Source organism: Eurypyga helias, unplaced genomic scaffold, assembly GCF_000690775.1.
Source record: "Eurypyga helias isolate BGI_N326 unplaced genomic scaffold, ASM69077v1 scaffold39722, whole genome shotgun sequence".
In the NCBI taxonomy this organism is placed as follows: domain Eukaryota; kingdom Metazoa; phylum Chordata; class Aves; order Eurypygiformes; family Eurypygidae; genus Eurypyga; species Eurypyga helias.
In genome coordinates, this window is record NW_010237397.1 from 26,813 (window position 1) to 48,077 (window position 21,265).

Below are 21,265 nucleotides of genomic sequence, written 5' to 3' on the forward strand. Positions count from 1 at the left end.
AGTGAGAGTTGACTACATTTTTACAAGAAGCAATCATGAGGAGTGGTGGCTTTTACTAATCTCTTTCATCTTTTTTGAGAATATGATTTGGTAACCAAAGTACATTGAGTCTTCTTTCGTTCAAGGCAGGTCAGCATTTCCCCTCTTCTGAGGCTTCTGTTCAGGTAGCATCGTAAGTAATAGTGAATGTACACTATGTCCTTTTTGGGGGAAAAATGTTTAGAACAAGAAAAAAGCCAGATGGAATGAGCCCAAGCAGCAGCTATCGCTTTTATTGTGCGTGAGGGAGGGGTATGGTGTGCATCACAACCTTAGCAAGAATAGAATCATAGAATCATAGAACAGTTTGGGTTGGAAGGGACCTTAAAGATCATCTAGTTCCAACCCCCCTGCCATGGGCAGGGACACCTTCCACTAGACCAGGTTGCTCAAAGCCTCATCCAGCCTGGCCTTGAACACTTCCAGGGATGGGGCATCCACAGCTTCTCTGGGCAACCTGTTCCAGTGCCTCACCACCCTCTCGGGGAAGAATTTCTTCCTGATATCTAATCTAAACCTCCCCACTTTCAATTTAAACCCATTACCCCTTGTCCTGTCACTACAGGCCTTTGCAGAAGTCCCCTCCCAGCTTCCATGCAGGCCCCCTTCAGGTACTGGAAGGCTGCAGTGAGAACTACAGCTTCATGCAATATCTTCCTTTAACACAACTATTTAAAAATCAGAGCATGTAGTGTTTAATGTAATCATCGAAATCATTAGAACCTCACAGCTGGATTTGTGAGCTGCTTTGCTTTTCTTCCCAATGGTGCTCTTTTCTTGGAAAAACACAGAATAGCAGCTCAGCACACTTCAAAATGTCTTTGTTTTACTCCCCCCACAAAACTACTCATAGTTTTCATGTTAAAACTGGTAACTGCAGTGATTCATTCTTTCACCTACCCCGTGATATTAGGAGAATTCTCTTCATAGAACATGTGAGCCCTCACAAAGTCCGCAACCCCTGAGAAGCTATCCATCAGCATGTGTGGTTTTGTATCCAAGTTTTCCAAAGAAATAATTCTATAGTATTTTATTTGGTTTTGATGACCCTCTACAAAAATCTTGCTTTAGCTCCACAGGCATAAATGTTCAATATTCCTGTAACTGCTATGGCACCACAAAACTGTGATCTCTAAACTCAAGGAGTGTCTCTTATGTTAACTGCATCACTTCAAACAGCATTTGAACAAAATGAAGTACACAAAAGGCCGAAGCAGTTAATATATTCCAGCTGGGAATTTTCAGGAAGCTACACAAATAGGTGCAAGCTAACCCCAAAACATATTTGGCTGATAAAACAACTTTGGCAGACATCCACATCTAATCAAGCTCATGTTATGAGGTTGCATAACAAGGTGAGAGTATGGAATTAAAGTTGCTGCAGTAAAACCCTTCCCTTACATATTGTTTAATTCAAGTGGCCCATAATAGAGTCTGTTCTTTAACTGCTGTATTGAAAAGCTGGTCCAAAAAGAAACATGGTCCTGCACTCTTTACTGCTTCTTTATTAGAGAACCTAATCAGCAACACGAATAATACCAGATTCTTGTAATGAAATTCAGGATTAAAAGGTGAGGTTTAGATTGTAAAAGAAATGCCTGTGTATTTTACTCTACCTCATAATAACAGTACTCCAAAAAAATTCTGCCTCCAACTTCAGTGAAAAGGGAGACTGTAGCAACGTACAGTGAGAAACACCTCTTCACATCTTGATGAAAGGAAAGGAGGAAGACACCAGCAAAGAAACTATTTTCTAGAAGCATGGGAAAACTCAGGATGATTTTTTTTTTCAGTCTACTTAAAAAAAGCAAGTTCATTTAAAGTTTCTGTAGTTATGCTTTAGGAAAGCATTACTTCTGACACAAGTCATTATTTTTTTAAAATACCATTCATGGACAGTAAAGACAGAGTGCATCACAGAGATCCCAGTCTCAACAGCTGATCAACAGACTACCTAGTTACAAACTAAATGTCTTCTCTCTACTTACATCACACAGTTGGCTAGTCCTTCACTTCCAATCCAAAATTACCATCAAGTGTTGACTGACTATTGGAATGGTGGCTGTCTTTAGGAAAGGTTGAAACGATTCGTTATTTGTAAGGATCTGTGAATTCTGCAGCAAGAAAGACACTGCACGTGTCGTACTTCCTTTGACACTATTACTGGAAGAATTGAAGCCAAACTCAAAACTACTCACACACTTTTGCACTGCACTTTCACAGCATTAGCATTCATAAGTTGCTGCATGAATGTACTTGATAAATCACAGAACCACATTATGGTTAAGGTTGGAAGGGACCTCTGGAAGTCAACTTGTCCAACTGCCCTGCTTAAAACAGGGAAATATGCCAAGGACAACTGTATACCACAAAGAAAAATTTGAAAAAAGTATATAAAGTCTAGATTTTCTGAAACAACTTGATTAATACAGATTTTCCATGCGGCAGTTCCCAGATGCATCGCCCACATATGCACTTCAACAAAAAGGTTTTTTTATCATTGTTTTATTTGTTAGGTGTAGTGTTTCTCTGAACACACTGCATATTTGGTTTGCGAATGTAACCTTAATCCTGCCCACAGTGCTCTGTACTGCAGATCACCCTGAAGCTTGTTGCCACGTAAGCCGATTCCTTCCTATATCCTTTAGGACAAAAGTAATCCAGATGAGAAAATAAACAGACGTTAAAAATTCCAGTTACCGTACAGGTAACTCTCTACCCTTGGAAAAACATACACGTGCCGTATACTCTACGTAATCAATGATCCAAACCTTGTAACAGCACAAAGGAAACAATTACTCTAAGAACAGAACATCTGCTAGAAACCTCATGGATGACAGCTCTTTGTGCCAACTCCTTAGTTTTGAAGTCAACCGCTGATACTCCACAGAGCCTACCCCAGCACGCCTCGATGCTTTGGAGAATTTACAGCTGAACATACTTCACTTTTCAGTCCTCCAGGTGAGGAAAAATGAATGAGGGAAACCAGGTGCAGAGACAGAGGTACGAGCTTAGTAGGAGAGTGTCACTGGAATCAGTGTCTCTTATACAATTACTGTGAAAATGCAGACAACACACAATCTCCTCTTTAGCGCTCCTCTCTCATGATGGTTCATAAGGGGAATTAGTAGAAGAGCAAGGATGGAAATCTCCAGTATATTTATTAGCCTCTGAAGAACAGAAGGGAAGTTAAAAAGCTTAAAGCAGAGCAAATATTTATCTCCGCTAATTTAAGATTGTTTTCTTTGCACGGAGTACAAAGAAAAAGCAGAGAGTTTCCCTCTAATGCATGCAGGCTCAATACTGTTGCTGCTAAAGCAGCTGCCTTAGCTGAGGTTTTGGCTACTTAGCATATCTGCTTACCACAGACACCTAGTTAACCTCCCCTCACATCAGCTTTACTTAAACGCTTTCAGAACTGATAGTTACGAACTAGAACATACGTGCTTACCACCTGAAATACAAACTACGAGAGTACCAGAAAAGTTAAAAAGTGTACAGCCTTGACCCAGCAAGTTTTAGTCTACTGGTGGTATTACAGATGAGAGAAACACATAGTGTAATTACTTCCCTTGGTGTAACACAACTGTTCTGGTGGTGTTTGAAGGCTCTAGATAGGTTTTTTTTGCTGGTGTATCCGCGCCCCCCAAAAAAAAACCCCCCCCCCCATTTTTCTACCCACAGAGCAATAGCCAAAGCTCCCTCTCTTATGTGGGCAGAATAATGTTATCATGCAGATGTTCTTTATACTGAAAGCAACCCTCCACTTAGGCTGCCCTTCAACACTCCCACTGAAGGGTCTGTCCAGCAACCTCAGCTCCAGATTTAGTGCCTTTTACTTATTATGATCTTCCAGCAGAGCCTCACTGAAATACAGTGTCTCAAGCTCAAAAGCCTCCATTAGCAAATTACACTCTGTCAGTTGACAGAAGCAGTTGACAGCTAGCACAGGATGAATGACACTTATGTTAATCTTTGCATGCCTACTGAAAAGAGTGCCTAGCAGTCTGCCTGCCCAGCAATTCTTGGGAGAGCACTAGTTAGCATGGCCAAAGGCACACAAGATGAGAGCCTAACAGTATAGGAGAGTTTAATAGCGTAAGCAAATGAATTTAGTGCACACTAACACTCTCAGATGCCAGTTAACTACAGTAAACATAGCCAAAAGACAACAGAACAATTTAAGGGACATTTAAAAAAAGTTAATTCAAAGACTAGTTTCTTAGTGGGGATTCTAATCTCCCCCACATTTTTCTTTTAGGAGTTTGACACCTTTCCTCAAAGGAAATGACAAGAAAGCACTGACTCCAACATACTACATAATTCTGAGACTAAATGCTCAGATTCAGCCATTGGAATCCAATATATTAGATGTTCTGTGGCAAATTTCCTACCCCTTTTTAGCTCTTCATGGAATGAACCAGAAGATGCTCGCCTACCACAAATTTTTATATATTGCTATTAAGTGCACATATATCTACGTTATCTCTCTCGCCCCCTTAAAAAGCAAGATCTTCAAAGTGTTACGGCGGCTGCTTGCAGATGGAAAACCTGCTGGTATGGGACACTTAAAGGGAGTTGTGATGTTGCAAATCTCCCATAGATCGAACAAGGAGCAGAATAGTAAACAAACTCTTACTGTCTGCCCAAACCACCCTGGTTTTCATTAGAATCTACAGAGTTATATACGAAAGCCATAAACTCTCAGAAAAGCAATGATTACATACAAATTGAAAACAACAGTTCAGAGAAGTAGTTGTTCCTGTTAGATTCTGAAGTCCAGATGCACCACAGAAAGACAGAAGCAATATCCAACTCAAACACAGACTGCTAGCAAAGCCTTCAAGTGTATGGAGTGTAACCGTAGATACACGAGAGAGCTCTTCAGAAACTTTTAAAAAGCACCTTGAAATTTTCCAATAATAATGTTCTTTAATTTTTTTATTTTCCAATGCTTAAACAGGAGAAGTGTTTTTAAAGCCAAGATATTTATACCAAATAAAAATCAACTTAACCTTTAAACAGAATGTGGTCACATAATCTTTAAAGAGCAGATAATTTTTAGATCTTCATTGTTCAGAGTAACTTAAAATGACTACTTGTCAATTATTTAGGTTTTGTTAGTTACGATCAGCCAAGAACTAGTGGAGAAAGCTAAACCGTATGCAACGCTTCTCAAAAAAGAACAAAACCATTTACTTATTAAATATTAATAGTGGGCACAAAACCTACATGGCATCAGCATGCTTCAAATGGCCACGTGCTTATAATATGTTTCTATTGTTCCACGCTATAAAACCTCATCTGCTTCTCGCAGCTGAAGCCTCTGAACATCTGTCAGCCAGTTTTCAACACTCTTAGATTAGGCAACGGAGTTTCATGAACTCCACAGGTCCAACTGCCAGGTATCCTCAGAAGAGGAAGGCTGGCTGGTTTTACCCATCAGATGTCACTAATGCAAAGAAGCAATAGAAACCTTACCCAGGTGAGTAAACAACACCCCACCATTTTTATGACATCACATCTACTTCATCCGTAAATTCTTAAGAGCAACTTCTGCTCTTAATCCATTTGGATAGTACCTTGTGCCAAAATAAAAACACAAGAAAAAACGTCGTATCCTTCATTTGCCTCTTCAAAACAAGAAAATTTCCCTTCCTCATTGGGCTGAAAAGTATCTGTTAGGCAATGTGAAACTCAAATCCAGCAGCAGGCCCTCCAGCTCCTGCTTCCCTGTGCATGTCACTACTGATTGCCTTTCAGCTGCCATTGTAACAACCAGCTAAGGAAGTCAGGGTAAAATTGTGCATGAGAACTTCCTGTTCCCTTATAAATAAATGCACTACAATTAATCATTTGCAGAGCAGAAGGTCTGGCAACAGAAGACTTAGTTTATTATCTGGTTTGTGACTTTAAAGCAAGTATCATTTGACAACCTTTTTTTAATACTCTGAAACTCATACAAAACCTTTGTAGAGAAGTCACGCTACTGTCGGCCCTCAGCAACAAAAAACACAAAAAAAGTTAAAATATAGTAAGTGAAAATACTACATGAATAAGTATTTGTATATATACGCAGATCTAAGCCTATGTACCTTCTAAAAGGACACAATGAAATTAAAATAATTTACTTCAAAAGTAAGTGATTGCAAAAAAACCAAGCAGCGATGTCTCCTACAACGAGTAAGCAATTCAAGTGCAGAGAAGGACAAAAAACAGCATCTCATTTGAGGACTGCCCCCTCCCACCCAATACAGTATAAAAACATTTCTAATTTAGTGTTGTACACTGACAATTGAAAAGCTTACAGGAAAGGCAGAGATAGCAAAGGCTTAATACAATGACTACAGGAGATATATGTGAGGAAAAAGGGCTAAATAGAATGCCAAGAATTTGTTCAACGAGTGAATTATTTTTTCTTTTTAAGGTCCCAGAACTATCTACATTATCTAATTATGGCTCCATCAAATAGCCATAATTAAAAATTTTGATTCAGGATAGCACTACACCTTTCAGGTGAATTCTCTTTAGAGTTAGAAAACTTAAGTGTCATGGTTTAACTACAGCGAGCAAAATACCAGAAAGCTGCTCTCACAAATCCCTCTCCCCTCCTCCAGTGGAGGGGGAGGATCAGAGGAAAAAAAGACAAGGAAGCTTGTAAAATTTACTAATTAAATCTAAATTACCATATACAAAACATATGATACAATTATGATACAGTTGCTCACCACCCGCTGACCAATGCACAAGCTGGTGTTGAGTAGTGAGAGTCAGACCCAGAGAGACCGAGAACTACAGCCTGACTGTGATTGCAGCCCAATGGCCAAAGCCCAAGAGCGATTGCAGCAGATTCTGAGCAAACCCTATCAGCGAGAGCACAACCAGGAAAACTAAAAAAGACCACTGTCGTGGTTTAACTCCGGCTAGCAAAATACCATGAAGCCGGTCTCACAAATCCCCTTCCTGAGAGGAAGAATCAGAGGAAAAAGAAGTAACGAAGCTCCTAAAATTTAGATAAGAACTATTTACTAATTAAATCTAAATTAATATACACAAGTACTACTAATAATAAATAATTAAAACAATAGGAAATAAAACATGATAGAATTTCTCACCACTCACTGACCAGTGCACAACAGGTGTTGAGTAGGGAGAGTCAGACCCAGAGATGCTGAGAGCGATCACAGGCCGAGAGCTGCAGCCCGAGGGCCCGAGCCCGAGCGCTGTCACAGCAGATTGCGAGCGAACCCTCTCAGCGATAGCACGACCGGGAAAACTAAACAAACCCACCAACTCTCTCACGAACGACCCAGCCCCTGAGTTAGCGAAGCAGCTAACGCAGGAGTCAAGGAGAGGATTAACAAGGGTACAGGAGTGAAGGAGAGAGAGTAAGGGAGAGAGCAATGGCTCCTGGACTCCCTCCTTGCCTCTGCCCCCAGCATGACATACTATGGCATGAAATACTTCCTTGGTCAGTTTGGGTCAGGTGCCTGAACCGTGTACCCCCTGCCCTGCCTGTAGCGAGACCGCGAGAGCTGGGAACGCAGCTGCAGTGTCAGAAGGGGAGAAAGACCTTGAATCTGGTGCAGGCATTCCCCAGCGCCAGCTAAGAACTTATCAGTGCTGCTCTCTGCATCCAGAGACACAGCCTAGCAGCCACGGTAGAGAGAGTTAACTCTTTCCTGGCTGAACCCAGCACATGAAGTTCTATCAAACTCATTTTGTAGACTAACATGAAAAGATATTGGTCCCAGCCCTAAGAGTAGACAGTATGACAAACAGCATCAGGGGTAACAAAATAAGATTAAGCTAATGACACTGCAACATTACGACACACACATAATACTGTCTGATCTTCCAAATAGCCAACACTACTTTTTTACTGATCCCTAAGCTTTAGTAACCATCAGTAAGTCAGGATGTTTAGTGAAAGAAAACAAAGTACTTCATTGCACTAAGGTGAAGTTTTCCTGTGATCTGCTTATAAAATGGTCATTGAGACACTTCTGTGCAAAGTCAAAATCCATAACTTACTTTCTTTAAAACAACCTGTAGATATTAGATGTAAGAGATTTCACTGAAAAATAAACACACACCTGGTTCTCAGTCTTACCTCAGCCCACTTAAGAATACAAGTCATGCAGAAGGTATGACTGCAGTTCTCAGGAATACCAATCTCTTGTTCTTGAAGGCAGTTCAGGCAGATGGGGCATGTGTCACCGTCATATAACAAAGTAGAACAGGAACAGCTTTCTTCATTTTCTTCACCTGGCATTAACAACATTGCCACTTAGAATTTTTGACAGTTTTTTGAAACAAAGTCCTTCTAGATTTGAACAATAAGACAACAAGATACAATTTTCTCTAGTTAAAAGCAAATTAATTGAGTTTTGAGGTCAAATGCAGTCAATACACTAGCCAGGGTAGTAGTTAAAATAAATGTATTTCAGGTGTAAAATACTACACAACGTACTTCATAGACTACTGTACTGATACTTGCCATTGAAAAAAGTTAGCTCTAGTCCTATTTACAAGTACCACACAGTGCTTCCTACTGACCATGTTGTCATTTAAGAACTGGGGAGAACAGTGTCTTCTCCTTGGTTGTTTTGAACGCTCTTTCCATGAAATAATGAATATAGAATGTGTTGGTCTGATTTATCTTGTAATACACATGGTCTGCTTTTATTTTAGTTTTCTAGTCTTAGAACTACTTTAATCTGAACATCATCAAACATCTACCTAATCATGTACGTTTAACAGAACTGGGAGCATTTTTTATTTACGTTAGAAATTGTTTTCAGAATATAAAAAAAATGTGCAAGAAGTTTTCTTCAAGGAAGTTTACTCTAAGTTAATTATTTTTCTGAACAACAATTGCTATCTCCACTTTTGCTCTGCTACTAGAGTCAAAGGATTTGGGGACCCCACAGGCCAAAGAAAAATATTATGCTGAGATAGTGGTTATGTTCACACTTCTTTCAAAACAAGCAGAATACTAATTGAAAGAGCAAAGGAAAAACCCCATTTTCACAGCTTGAACCTGAACAATATACTGGCATGTTTTCACACACACAGCCTTTACCTTCCATGCCTTCATGCTTCTGACCGTCAGTATCTTGAATACACTGCTTTCTGTTCTTCATCTTCTTACAAAATGTAGTCTGGAAAACATAGAAACAGTTTACACAGTTCATTTAGATGCAACTTGAAAATAAAAATGACCACTATGGATTTAATGAATGCTCTCCATTTCATTATGCCTCTGTAGAGCAGAAACACATGACATTGTTAGACACAGATCATTCACCACCTGTTTGCAGTTCATGAGCATTATTAATGCTGTCTAGCAACTGGTATTTCCAACTTGAAAATTGATTTTGTCCAACAAATGCAAAGTTTCTGCAGTGTTTTTAGACCACCAATGCTGCTTTTATGTTTAAAAGTTAAAATGCATCGATAAGTGTCTATGCCAACCTCCCCACGAAACACAGCAGTAACCAACATCTGCAAATTGCCCTTCACAATTGTTTCAAGCAACAAAATTAAATACACAGGTACCGGAATTGTTAGTTGCTTTCCACATCTAGCATCACTGTAGCAATGGCAAGTGAGAAAAATTAAAGCAGCTTGCATTTGCCTGCTTTTGCACAATTAGAACTATTTGCATTCAGGAGAAAAACATAAAGGGAAATTTCTACCATCAAACAAGGATGGGTCACAAGTACAGGTACAACGGAGAGGATGCATGTTTCAACTATCCTGCAAAGGAGCAGTATGAAATGAGTAACATGGAGAGAGAAGATACTTGCGATCCACATCATACAGGTTGAAAGAATTTGATCTCTCATAAGAAACTGCAAGTGTATGTTCTCTGGAGGCTTACCTACTACACTTGAAAAAATTATCAACACCCAGGACAAATCTCCTGCATTTCAAACTTCTGTAGCTACAACAGGGATGGTATAAGCACCTAAAGCTCCAACCCAGCAGCCCTGGAAGGACCAGAAATCTATAAAGCTTCAAAATTTATTATTTAAAAAGGACAAAATAACACTTCACAAGAGATTGAAGAAATTGGAAATTACCAAGATTTGCTGCTTAAGCATTGAAACCTGAAGCAAACCTCCATAAGCTTATTTTCTGATCAAGTTTCTATTGCTTGATCTTGGCAGCAGGAAGTGTTTTAATGATAATTTCTTATTACTGAGAGAAGAAACACTCCTGCAGATACCCCCAACACATAACACTTGCTTTCTTAGGCAATCCAAGACAGCAGGACTCTGATCTGCAACCCTTGAACACAGACAGTTCATTAAATAAATGGTCAAAACTGAAACTAATTAGAAATCTGTAATTAGAATTCAAAATGGCTTCAATTTTACCATTAGAAACTACTTTTTAATATCCCAAAAGAAACATGTGAATCAAGCCAACAGAACATATGGAAAGGGAGGAGAGAAGAAAATGAAGACCTAGGCAGAAGGGCATTTTCCTGCTACACTGCTACCCAATATTGACATAAAAAAAAGAATTAAAAAAGATATCATTAGGATAAATGCCATCAACTGTAGAGCAGTTAATAGCACTAATAATAATACAGCAATCATTACATCACATTTTATAAGTTGTATGCAATTTGTTAGCAGAACAACCATTGACCAGACCACCACCTATTATCCTTTGCAGGCTAGGCAAGATGAAACCCAATAAAAGCCCAACTTTAATATTTGGAGCCTTAAACAAACCAAACCTGCATCAAATTAGGACAGGTAAGACCACAAAAAACACATTCAGAATCCAAGTGTGAGATCTAAGTCTGTTGTTTTCACTCTGATTTGCAAGAGGACTTTTAAATGGCTTTGGTCCCCAAACATTTAAATCATGTGGTGATGTGTGGTACATGCTTTTAAATATAAAACATAAGAACATTGCTTCTGTTCCACATCTTAACAAAACTTAGCAATACTTTACAGAAGCAGAAAAATCCATAAGCTGTGCTCAAACCTCTTGCAACCCTAGAAGTACCAGGACATATCACAGCTGACACCATTTAAAGACAGGATCAAGTCTGCACTCTGCATCCATCCACAGAAAATGTTTTAAATAAACACAATCTAGATACCAAATTATAACTTAGGCAGTAGCTGGAGAGTTGATGCTTATTACAACAGAAGTTTTGAGTTCACCAAGGCAGATTGCACAGAGAAGCTCTTTAGATTTTTTTCCCCCAGAAAAAGTAACCTTTTCTCCACTGTACTTTTTCTAGACACAAAGATATCCCAGAAATTCTTGCACAGTTACAATAATTAGAAAAACAGAGATCCTAAGGTTTTGACAGAATATTAGTAAATCCAAGATGTGTAGCGACTGAACACATTTATGTGGTGCCAGGTTGTTCTTCTCACAAGCCTATTATTTAAAGGGACACTGAGTGCTGCTAAAGCATTTCACAGATCGCTCTGCACAGCACACCTTTTTGCCAGTTTGACACCATGCATTTTGCACAACACAGCGCAAGAACTTAAATCTACTGAAATAAATATTTATATATCATGTAAGAGACACCATCAAAATGCATATACCATTTAACAAACTAACTTTGGAAAGACTATTTGCCATACACGAAATGTGTCATCTTGGCTGAGGGGCAGACAGGGAGAGAAGCGAAATAATTGCTTTTGTCATTTCTCCCAGTTACCAAATTGTATGCGCTCACATGAAGATCACATTATGTCCATATCCATAGCTAATCATGTCCAATCAAACATGTATTTGAAGAAGAGTACTTCTACCACATTCCACTGACTCACAACCAACTCGTTTTAGTTATGAACATTCAGTTGTTGACATGAAATATTAGAAAATATCCCGAGAACTGCACATGCAAGGCACTTGCAAGCCCTATACTATCTTAGTGCTGACAAGAACAAAAATCACACCACCCCCTCTCCCCCAACTCTATAGATAAAATACTTTAAGAACGCCTAAAACCAGCACAGCATTACAGCCAAGGTGGTATTTTTCTGATGTCTTTAAGTTTTCAATGGAATTACTTTGAAATAAGTATTTTTTAATGTAAGAAACACCTTATTTAATTTTGTATTTGAGATAAATGCAAGAATACCCTAGTATCTTAAAATGAAAACAGTGAACAAGGACATTACCACAACTACACACCACCACCCCCTCCCCCTGTTATTTTTAATGGGGTTAAACATTTAAATTTCTAGGCTGTTCTTCAAAGGAAACTCTTATTCTTGTCTTCATGGAAGACAGATGCCAAAGACATCTGCCAATAAAAGTGCTTAAACAGCATTAATTGCAGAACATGGGAACAGATTCCATCTGATAGAGTCTGAGGAATACATCCATAAAACAAGCAGAAGTGCCATTTACACACTAAATTCTCTGCAGCACAAAAATAAGTGAGATTTACCTTTTAAATTAACACAAACTTCTTCATACAATTAATAATCTGAAAACACAGACTTATTTCAACACTAATTCACTGTGCATGCAGGAAAAGACTTGGTCTGTTCAAAGTCATGCAACTGAATCTCTTCCTGAACTAAAATCTATTACATTAAAATCTTAAAATTAAACAGCCATAGAAAAATCATCTGATGAAAGTTTATAGTGGCCTAATTCTAAGTCACACAAGAAATTAGCACGTGCCTCCTTTCTGACTAACTGCAAGACAAAGTCTTTACAAGAGTTCTTTATGCCCTGTAAATAAAATGCCACAGCTAAATACACTCCACCTCCAACAGGGTAATGGTCTAGAGACCCATCTACACAGAAGCACACTTGTTCAGTTGGAAAGGGGGGTGGAAATCAAGAACACATGCGACAATCTCCCGCAAGCGAGGAATGATCTCCAAGACTGGGATATTCTCATTCCCTTAACAGCCTAACTTCGGAAACATCTGCCATTAACCTTTCCGTGTCTTAGATACATGCTTCATCAATACTTACAGTAGTGACTTATTTTGACTGTTCTGTTTCTATTAAAAATATTTTCTCTTTTTAAAGGGATTTGTGGCACTCTTGTGTTTACTAACTCAAGAAACAGTTTCAAACATAAACCAACAGTCAGCCATACATTCAGTGTACAGGGTTTATTTCCTTAATAAAACAACAATTACACCTTCCACTCCCATCAAAATCTTGGGACAGCAGTAAGACTCTGTTTTGCCCTATGCATTTTGATGGTCTTGAAGAAACCTTGGAAGGAGCTTTAAGACTCTCCCTCAGCAAGCATGTTTTTAGGAAAACAGATCTCTTTAATCACACTGAGAAACACAGAGGGTTGTGGTTTTTTTCTTTTTTACTAATTAACAGCAGAACACAGTGTCTTCTGGAGTTCACTATATGGGCTCACCATAACCTCTGGACCACGACTGGTCAAATGTCCAGCTGATGATGAAAGTTTTGAAAACTTCTGCCAGATGTCTTGTGTCATTCTGGGAGATGGGTTGAGGAAACAGTACTTCCAATGACAGCCGAACATTTGAAATGCTTTTTACCTACCTTTATCCTTAAGTCTAAGGCAACACATACTCCAAGTAAAGAAAACAACAAAAGACACTTTGGGTATTTGCAAAAGTACAGCAAGAACCTTCACAGTTCTTCCTATTTGGAAAAACTTTCAATTTGTCTGAAGAGCCTGGAAGGTAGACTTGTTTCAAGTGACAATTCAGCAATGTTGTTTGCCCTCCAATAAATGAGGGCTAAACCGAGAATCTGGAAGCACTTACCCTGGACTTGCTCCTTTGTGTAGTAAAATCTCATGGCCCAGAACCTTAGCAAGAATAGAACCAACAGGCACGCTCAGAAGAGGGCTTTTAAAGAGGATCCTTACTCTTTGTATGCTCAAATTGCACCTCGTCTGCATTCCCTAATGGCATGCCATAGAACCAACAAAGATGATGTTCCCTATGCTTTGGGGAACAGAAAGAGAAACCTTTTTCTATAGGTGGTTTAAGCCTATTCATGTAGATCCAGTGTGTTGGAAAGAATCAGTGCTATTCAGGCAAGGAGACACTGCTGATTTAAAGACTTTCCAGACCCTCTAAGGATGCAATTACACAAGAGAGCTAATCTAATCTAACAGCCTGCTGCCGCCAAAAGCAGCAGCCCCGTTTCTCACCACTACTGATGGTAAGCAGACTCAGCTCAGAGCCACATGCGAGCCAAAGGCATGGCAAGTGACAGAATGGGGGAGGGAAGACATAAAACAGGATTGCCCCTTTTGGCAAGGTACTAGAACAGCTAAGACTTTCTTGCCAAACTGCTCCCCTTCAAGGACACGGCAGTACCTAGATTACCTGCCAAACCCATGAAACTGCAAGGTAAAGTCACGAGAGAAAGCCAAATGGTTAGAATTATACCACCCTAAACAGTACGCTGCCTTCTGCACACTTTCCCCTTCCTTACACAGAGAAAAAAAACAACCCCAAAACACCACAGTGGGTATCCTCCCTAGGATTTCTTTTTCCAGCATTGCAGCAAGTCACTGACAAACACACGGTGCAGAGGCTGCAGCTACAGCTACGTCCTTGGCAGATTGAGCGCTTCCATTTTTGTGGCCACCTCAACACTAACTCAGCACTCAGCTGAGCACTCAGCTCAGCACTCGCAGAGGTATACAGGAAAACATCATAACTGCCTCCTACGCACGGAAGGTGTGCACAGCTCACTGGAAACGTGCAAATACCGCTTGAAGAACTGCTGCAGTGGCATCTAGTAACCTGCCTGCCTATCCAAAGAGCCAAGACTTTCGAAGAAGATTTAGAGCCTTACAGTGGACACACACACAAGGTAATCTCCTTCCTGTATAAAGCTTACCATCATAGACTGACTTAAAACCTGCCATACAGACCTTTTCATGTTAAGGGAGTAGGCAATGTTCCTCACTGGATTTTAACAAAGAGCACCTGCAAAACATCAGGGCAATAAAATGTCATTTTTTAAGACCTCACATATTTGAGAATATTCTATTAACTGGGGACACACACACCACGCCTTTCACAAAATGTTACGTGTTGAAGTGCTGCTACAAATCAGATTTAACTCTGGTGTTTAGCATTTAAAACACTTCAGTTTACCAGACAGTATGAGAAGGTAGCCAAACAGTGTCAGCAGTACCATGTCATGTATCTGTGCCTTGACAAGTCATGCTGATCCACAAGTTTCTTTAGTATTCTACAACTACTAAGAGTAGCCAAAAAATACATATTCATCATATGTCAGTGCTACGTGTAAGGGTGAATGACCATATTCTAGCCATCCTTAGAAAAGTCACTATCCAAAAAGCTTCAGTACAACAGAGAACTAAACCAGACTACCACCTTGGGGAGGGGGGGGGGAAAGGCAAACATACTCAGGTCACAAAAGTTGTACTTTGCTGTTAATACCTTTAAGAGCAGCATGGTGCCAATTTAATGTTCTTAAGAGTTACTACCAAAGCCAGATGAAACCTAAAACCCAACAGATTTACGCATGAGAAGACTGAAAATAGTAACAAAGTTCGTATCACCAACAGGTATTCATTAAGGAACTTCCTATCTCCCTCTGCCATGGGAAACCCAAGAATCCTTTTACCTCACATTCCCTGTCATGCACCTGGCCCCCTGACCTACCAGCCTTCATGTTCCTTTCCTACCCAAAGTAACCAGTTGTCATTGGCTTTTACCTAGAAATAACAAAAAATAAGAATGTGGGCTACAGATGAACCATTAGCAATGAAAAATAAGCAGTAACAAAATGACAAACCCAGAAGTCTGGTGCTAAAATTCAACCCATAATAAAGCTATCAGCTTTCAGCAGAAGTCCAAATGCCATCCTAAGAAACAATGCAAAAGAGTAAGCCATTTATCAGTCTTAAGTACTAGATAAGACAACACAAGGTACTAAGGTTTGTGAAACATACTTGTATCACCACCCTCCCACCTTAAGGACAACACACATGCAAAGGCCGACTTGCTCATCAAAATCAGGAGCACAAAACTACTGGGACAAAACTCGAATATGAAATGAAATAAAAATATTGGGACAATCCACAAACTTCCACGAGCCAGAAAAGCTATGATGTTTGATCAAAACAGCTAAAGTTTCGAAGGGATATTAATTCTCTTTGTCAAAAGCACAGTGAAAAAAGTTGCCCTGTATACATCAGTTTTCACCACGCTGTCGCACAAGGCCGAGTCCCATTTTCTGAGGAAGCTCGTGGAGAGGTGAAGGAAAGCTGATTACAAACTTGCACAGCACTTAGCAGCTTTTTAGATGTGACAAATTTGAGTTTGGTAGTGAACAACAGTTACCTTCTGGCACTGAGGCGTAATTATCTACAGAAGGCAAATTTCATTTCTCATCTTTCTGCACTGTCAACCATAAAACGCTCTGTTCCACTAGGATAGGTGGCAGAAGTTTAGGGTGCCTCCTGAACTTGTACCCAGCAAGCAGCAACGAGAAACTGTACTTCAGCAGATTCCCTCCTCAAGTCAATCTAAATCAATTATCCCTCCAGCATTGTCAGTGTCCGCCAGCAGCTGCGAAATTAACTCATCAGACCACACAGAATGACATACTAAAGTACAGCGACATGACAGCTCGATACTATCAGTATACGCTCAGGGTGACCACTGACAACCAAGATGATCCAGTGCTTAGGCAATCCAGACCAAGAACTGGATGAAGCTAAATTTGCTAATCAGCAAGGAAAAAACCCAAACAGACCCCCAAAAACTAACCGTGTTAGATATCACAGTGCAGTCTCAGTGGATTCAAAGTATATATTCACAGATGATCAATCTAACCTGTAATTTAAAACTACAGGCTCTTCAGTGACACTTCTCAAGTCTGTGAGAAAACCCCTTTCCTCCCTGCCAGAGGACAAACTAGGTTACTCAAGCCTCTCTCTGGTCTTCACAACGCAAAAGCAGTGAGAACAAAGCTGTGTAGTTTTGTCCTCCACACTGAACTAAGACAATTTTGCAGGGTTGCTCCTTAGAAGGGCTGCCACTCATAACACTGCTTTCCAAAGACGTTCTGAATTACACAAGACAATTGCAAACAATCTTTACAGAAGTCCACGGCAAGGTCCATGACAGCCATGAGGAGCGCTTGCTGGAGCCATGGTTAACTCCCCCAGGAAAACACAGCTCCATTTACACTGAAGATAGGAAGAATAGAACCTTCTAAAGACTGATGTGGGACAATGAAATGTATATTCACAGAAATTATAAGACCACCCTCCTTTGCTTTCCAAACAATATTTTCAGTAGAAGGCAATAGGCACTGTGCTGCTGTTTCACATGTGCATGTGTATGATAAGACTCTCAACAGAAGCAGCACTATACCACAACCACCCCCGCAGGGAAAACATGCATGTATGCCAGGGGCTAAATCATGTTGTTACGCACACTGCTGATAAAACACCCAAGTACCCTAGTGATTAACATAATACAAAGAAATACGACAGAGAAAATAGCGCACATAGCGTTCTCTCACAAAACGTACAATTCAGCACTTCGGCATTTCTTCTAAGTAGTCTGTGACTAAACCGGGTGAAATTGAGATTTACAAATAACAGGAACTAATTAGGGATTAGGTACTATTGTCATGGTGCACATGGTTCAAGCAACTACATCAAATCAGCATAAACTCATGACCTTGCCTTCCACTGCTGAGGGTCCTTAGTCACATGCATGCTTTTGCAGCTGGAAGGGATAGCATTACATACCAAAGTCAGCAAAAATGGTTCAGCAATTTCCAAGAACAGTGTAAAAAAAAGTATTTTTCTAGCCACTTGGAAGCACTAGTTTTTTCATGCTTTCCACCAAAGAGCATGTTGAGATCAAGATCACGCTTTCCATACAAGCAACCCGTCCAAATCCAACCCTGTCATAGATGTGGGGAAAAAAAGTTTTCATCTACTCAAGAAATCTTTGCTAGTCATTGCATTTAATTTTTCCCCACAAACTGGGCCTGTGCTTAGCATACACTAATAATTTGAAGTCCCTATCCTGTTGCTACACTGCACATGCAACATTCCCACAAGATGAATGAGCATACTTCAGCCAGTGCTATGGCAACACAGCAGGACTTGTTGCAAACATTTCTCTGATGCTAAAGAAAACTAGGGAAGACCATCTTTATTTTTCTTAACACCATCCTAAACATGCCCAAAGAGCTGGACTTAAACACCAGGCATGCAGGAGCTGAACCAAAAGACCTTGCAAAGACAGAAGTGGAAAAGCTTAGACTTTTTAACAGCGGAAGGAAAGATGATGGAGTAAGACTGAACTTAAATAAAAAGCTCAGGGGCCGTAGAAACAGAGAGAAGCACATTTAAGATGTAAAAAAATAATGGGGAAAAAAAAAAAAAAAAGAGTGGTAGGTGATTAGTAAAGTATATTGAGCCAAAGAAGAACAGGCTGAATGCAGCAAAGGAAAAAATAGCATGCAATTGTCCAGTTACAGCCTACTGTTATTTTTATTTTACCTACATCAAGGTAGTCTTATATCTCAGCTTCAGAATGTTGAATTCCTGCAAACTGAAGGGCATCCCTCAACAAAATTTATGTAATGTACAGGCTTCCCTATAACTGTATGGATTTACTTAAATAGAAAAAACTCACTGGAGAAGATTGCATAGAACCATATATATGTGCTTAACAAAAATACACTGAGTTTGAGTCCTCTATTAAAAGCATGACATTCTTTCATTTTAACCATCAAGTCAAGAGTTTAGTGATAGGATATGTTCTTTTGGTATTGAAAAAAATGCGTTTCCATAAAAAGTAATTTCAGCTTACGTGTAAAATACAGAGACGTTGATTCAAAAGCAAACAGAAGAAAGAAAATAACACAGCCATTTAAAATTACATTTTGCCTCTCTGAGGCATACTTTAAAAAAAAAAAAAGCATTAGGTGAAAGCTATGGTGTCAAAAATATGGTCCTCAACCTCCTTTTGACTTTGAATAACAGTATTTTACAAATTCAGGTCAAAGACCTCCACTAAGCTCTTACAAATCTTGAACTAAAAGAAACGTATTTTCTGGAAAAGGTGGAAAAATAAAAGAGTTTGCAACGGATCTATGACAACTGAAATAAGATTATGCGTAATTATATTTTGCATAAAATCTCCTACAATAATTGTAGAATAACAATGCATTAGATGGCATTTCAGAAGTAGTAGCTAGATGGGGATAAGCATTTCCAGTTGCTGTTGATCTTGCTTTCACAGCCCTTACTCAGGGCTAACTTCCACGATAACTAAAATCAAGCTAGAAAAACACAGCCAGGAATGGGAGACAGGGACGTGAGAGAGGGTTTCCTTAAGACTGATAGCAACACGCAAAAGGTAACAGAAACTATTAACCATGCAAGAGGGAGAAGCCAGATTTGAGCTTGAAAATACAACCTGAACTCCATCACCTTTCCTTTCAACTTGTGAAGAGTCTACTAACAGAAAAACATCCTCATCACCACTTCGGTTACTTTTACCATCAGGAAGTCACCTATAATAAAACAGTACCTTACTGTGAATTCTGAAGTAAGCAACCTAGTTTTGTTATAATTATTCATTCTCATCGCAAAGCTTCAAAAAGAACTTAAGCTTCCCACATCAGCAATACCAGAAGTTCCTTATGACGATGAACCTCATTCGCATTCAAAGGTTCTTGCCAGATTAACAGCCACAAAAGAACCACCGGTACCAACTGGCTTACCCAAGAGTTGGATAAGGTGCCTTTCTTGCTTGGGTTGATGAAACTACACCTTAAAAATCACAATTGCATAGGTTTAGAGAAAATGCGGTACTTGACCTCCACTGTTACAGCTAACTGTATTTGGGAACATCTCTAAACCAGGACTACCTTGAATTCAGGCTGCTTTCCTCCACCTGTTTCATAGGAGCTCCAATTACTTTTCACAACACCTTTCTAGGGGTCACTACCTGTTGCATCACAAGTAATGAACTAAGTGTTTTAACAAAGCAAAACTGTGTAACAAGAATTGCTTATTCAGTGGCTGTATAGAAAACAGAAGAATTTCACTGTCCCTCACATGTCCAGAATTGCTTGTTATTTGCTCTGGATAGTGAGCCGTCCAAATAACAGCCCTCATCTGCCCTAAAACTCCAGTTTGGAATCTCAGTTTGACTTAAGGTTCTCCCTCTCTCCTGTGGCACAGAATGAAAGGTAAAGAAGTCTTCCCTGCTGCAGTTCTGGTCTGTGTTGCTATCTAAAGACACACACGAGGACTTCTGTCCAGACACCAATCCCAGGGAAATTCACACACCTTATTACTGCTGGCAGTTTAACAAAAGCCAGGTAGCAAGTAGACAGACAAGAAGTGTTAACTCACTTGATGTTTCCAAGCTATTTCATACTAGCTCGGAAAAGCTCCAAACATCACTAAATGCCTCAGTCAGGGTTACGCTCAGAGCACACCTCTGAAGGCAGATCACAGTTAAGCAGTACTTACACACCTAATAACAGAGGAACACAGACTGTTTTAATGGGAGTTCACCAATCCTGAAATAAACTCTGCATTAACACAGACATTATTATTAGTGTCTATTAGAAAAAGTGATCAGATACTGCTATTTACTACAGCATTAGAATTTAGAAAACAGCTTTTGGAAAACATACTTCACAATTGTGAAGAAGTGACAGGACAAGGGTTAATGGGTTTAAATTGAAAGTGGGGAGATTTAGATTGGATATCAGGAAGAAGTTCTTCATGGAGAGGGTGGTGAGACACTGGAACAGGTTGCCCAGAGAAGCTGTGGATGCCCCATCCCTGGAAGTGTTCAAGGCCAGGCTGGATGAGGCTTTGAGCAACCTGGTCTAGTGGAAGGTGTCCCTGCCCATGGCAGGGGGGTTGGAACTAGATGATCTTTAAGGTCCCTTCCAGCCCAAACCCTTCTGTGATTCTATGACAGTTCTCTCTATGTATTCATGCTTTAGATAAAATAAAAATAAAAACCCCACCCAAACAAAAACCAAATGAAACTCCTGACAGGAAAAATGACCTGTTGAATCTGGCACGGGCCACTGAACAGATTATGCACATTCAACCTCAGAGCCTTTCCAACATAGTCACCAAGCCTTTGGTGCTCCACCAGACCCAGATGCAGAAGTGACAGACACCTGTTCAGCAGAGCAGAGCCACAGTTTTAGAAAACAGACAGACAGAGGTGCATTCACCTTCCGT

The 21,265-nt window shown here is 39.8% G+C and overlaps 1 protein-coding gene across 1 annotated transcript in view; it reads right to left on the reverse strand.

Annotated features, from left to right (window-relative positions):
• The window catches only part of SCAF11 (SR-related CTD-associated factor 11), a 31,548-nt gene extending 22,363 nt beyond the window's left edge, over positions 1-9,185 (reverse strand). Inside the window, 2 exon segments of the mRNA XM_010147447.1 lie at positions 8,153-8,307; positions 9,125-9,185. Of these exon segments, the coding sequence (XP_010145749.1) occupies positions 8,153-8,307; positions 9,125-9,185 (216 nt within the window).
• Positions 9,186-21,265: the final 12,080 nt, after the last annotated feature.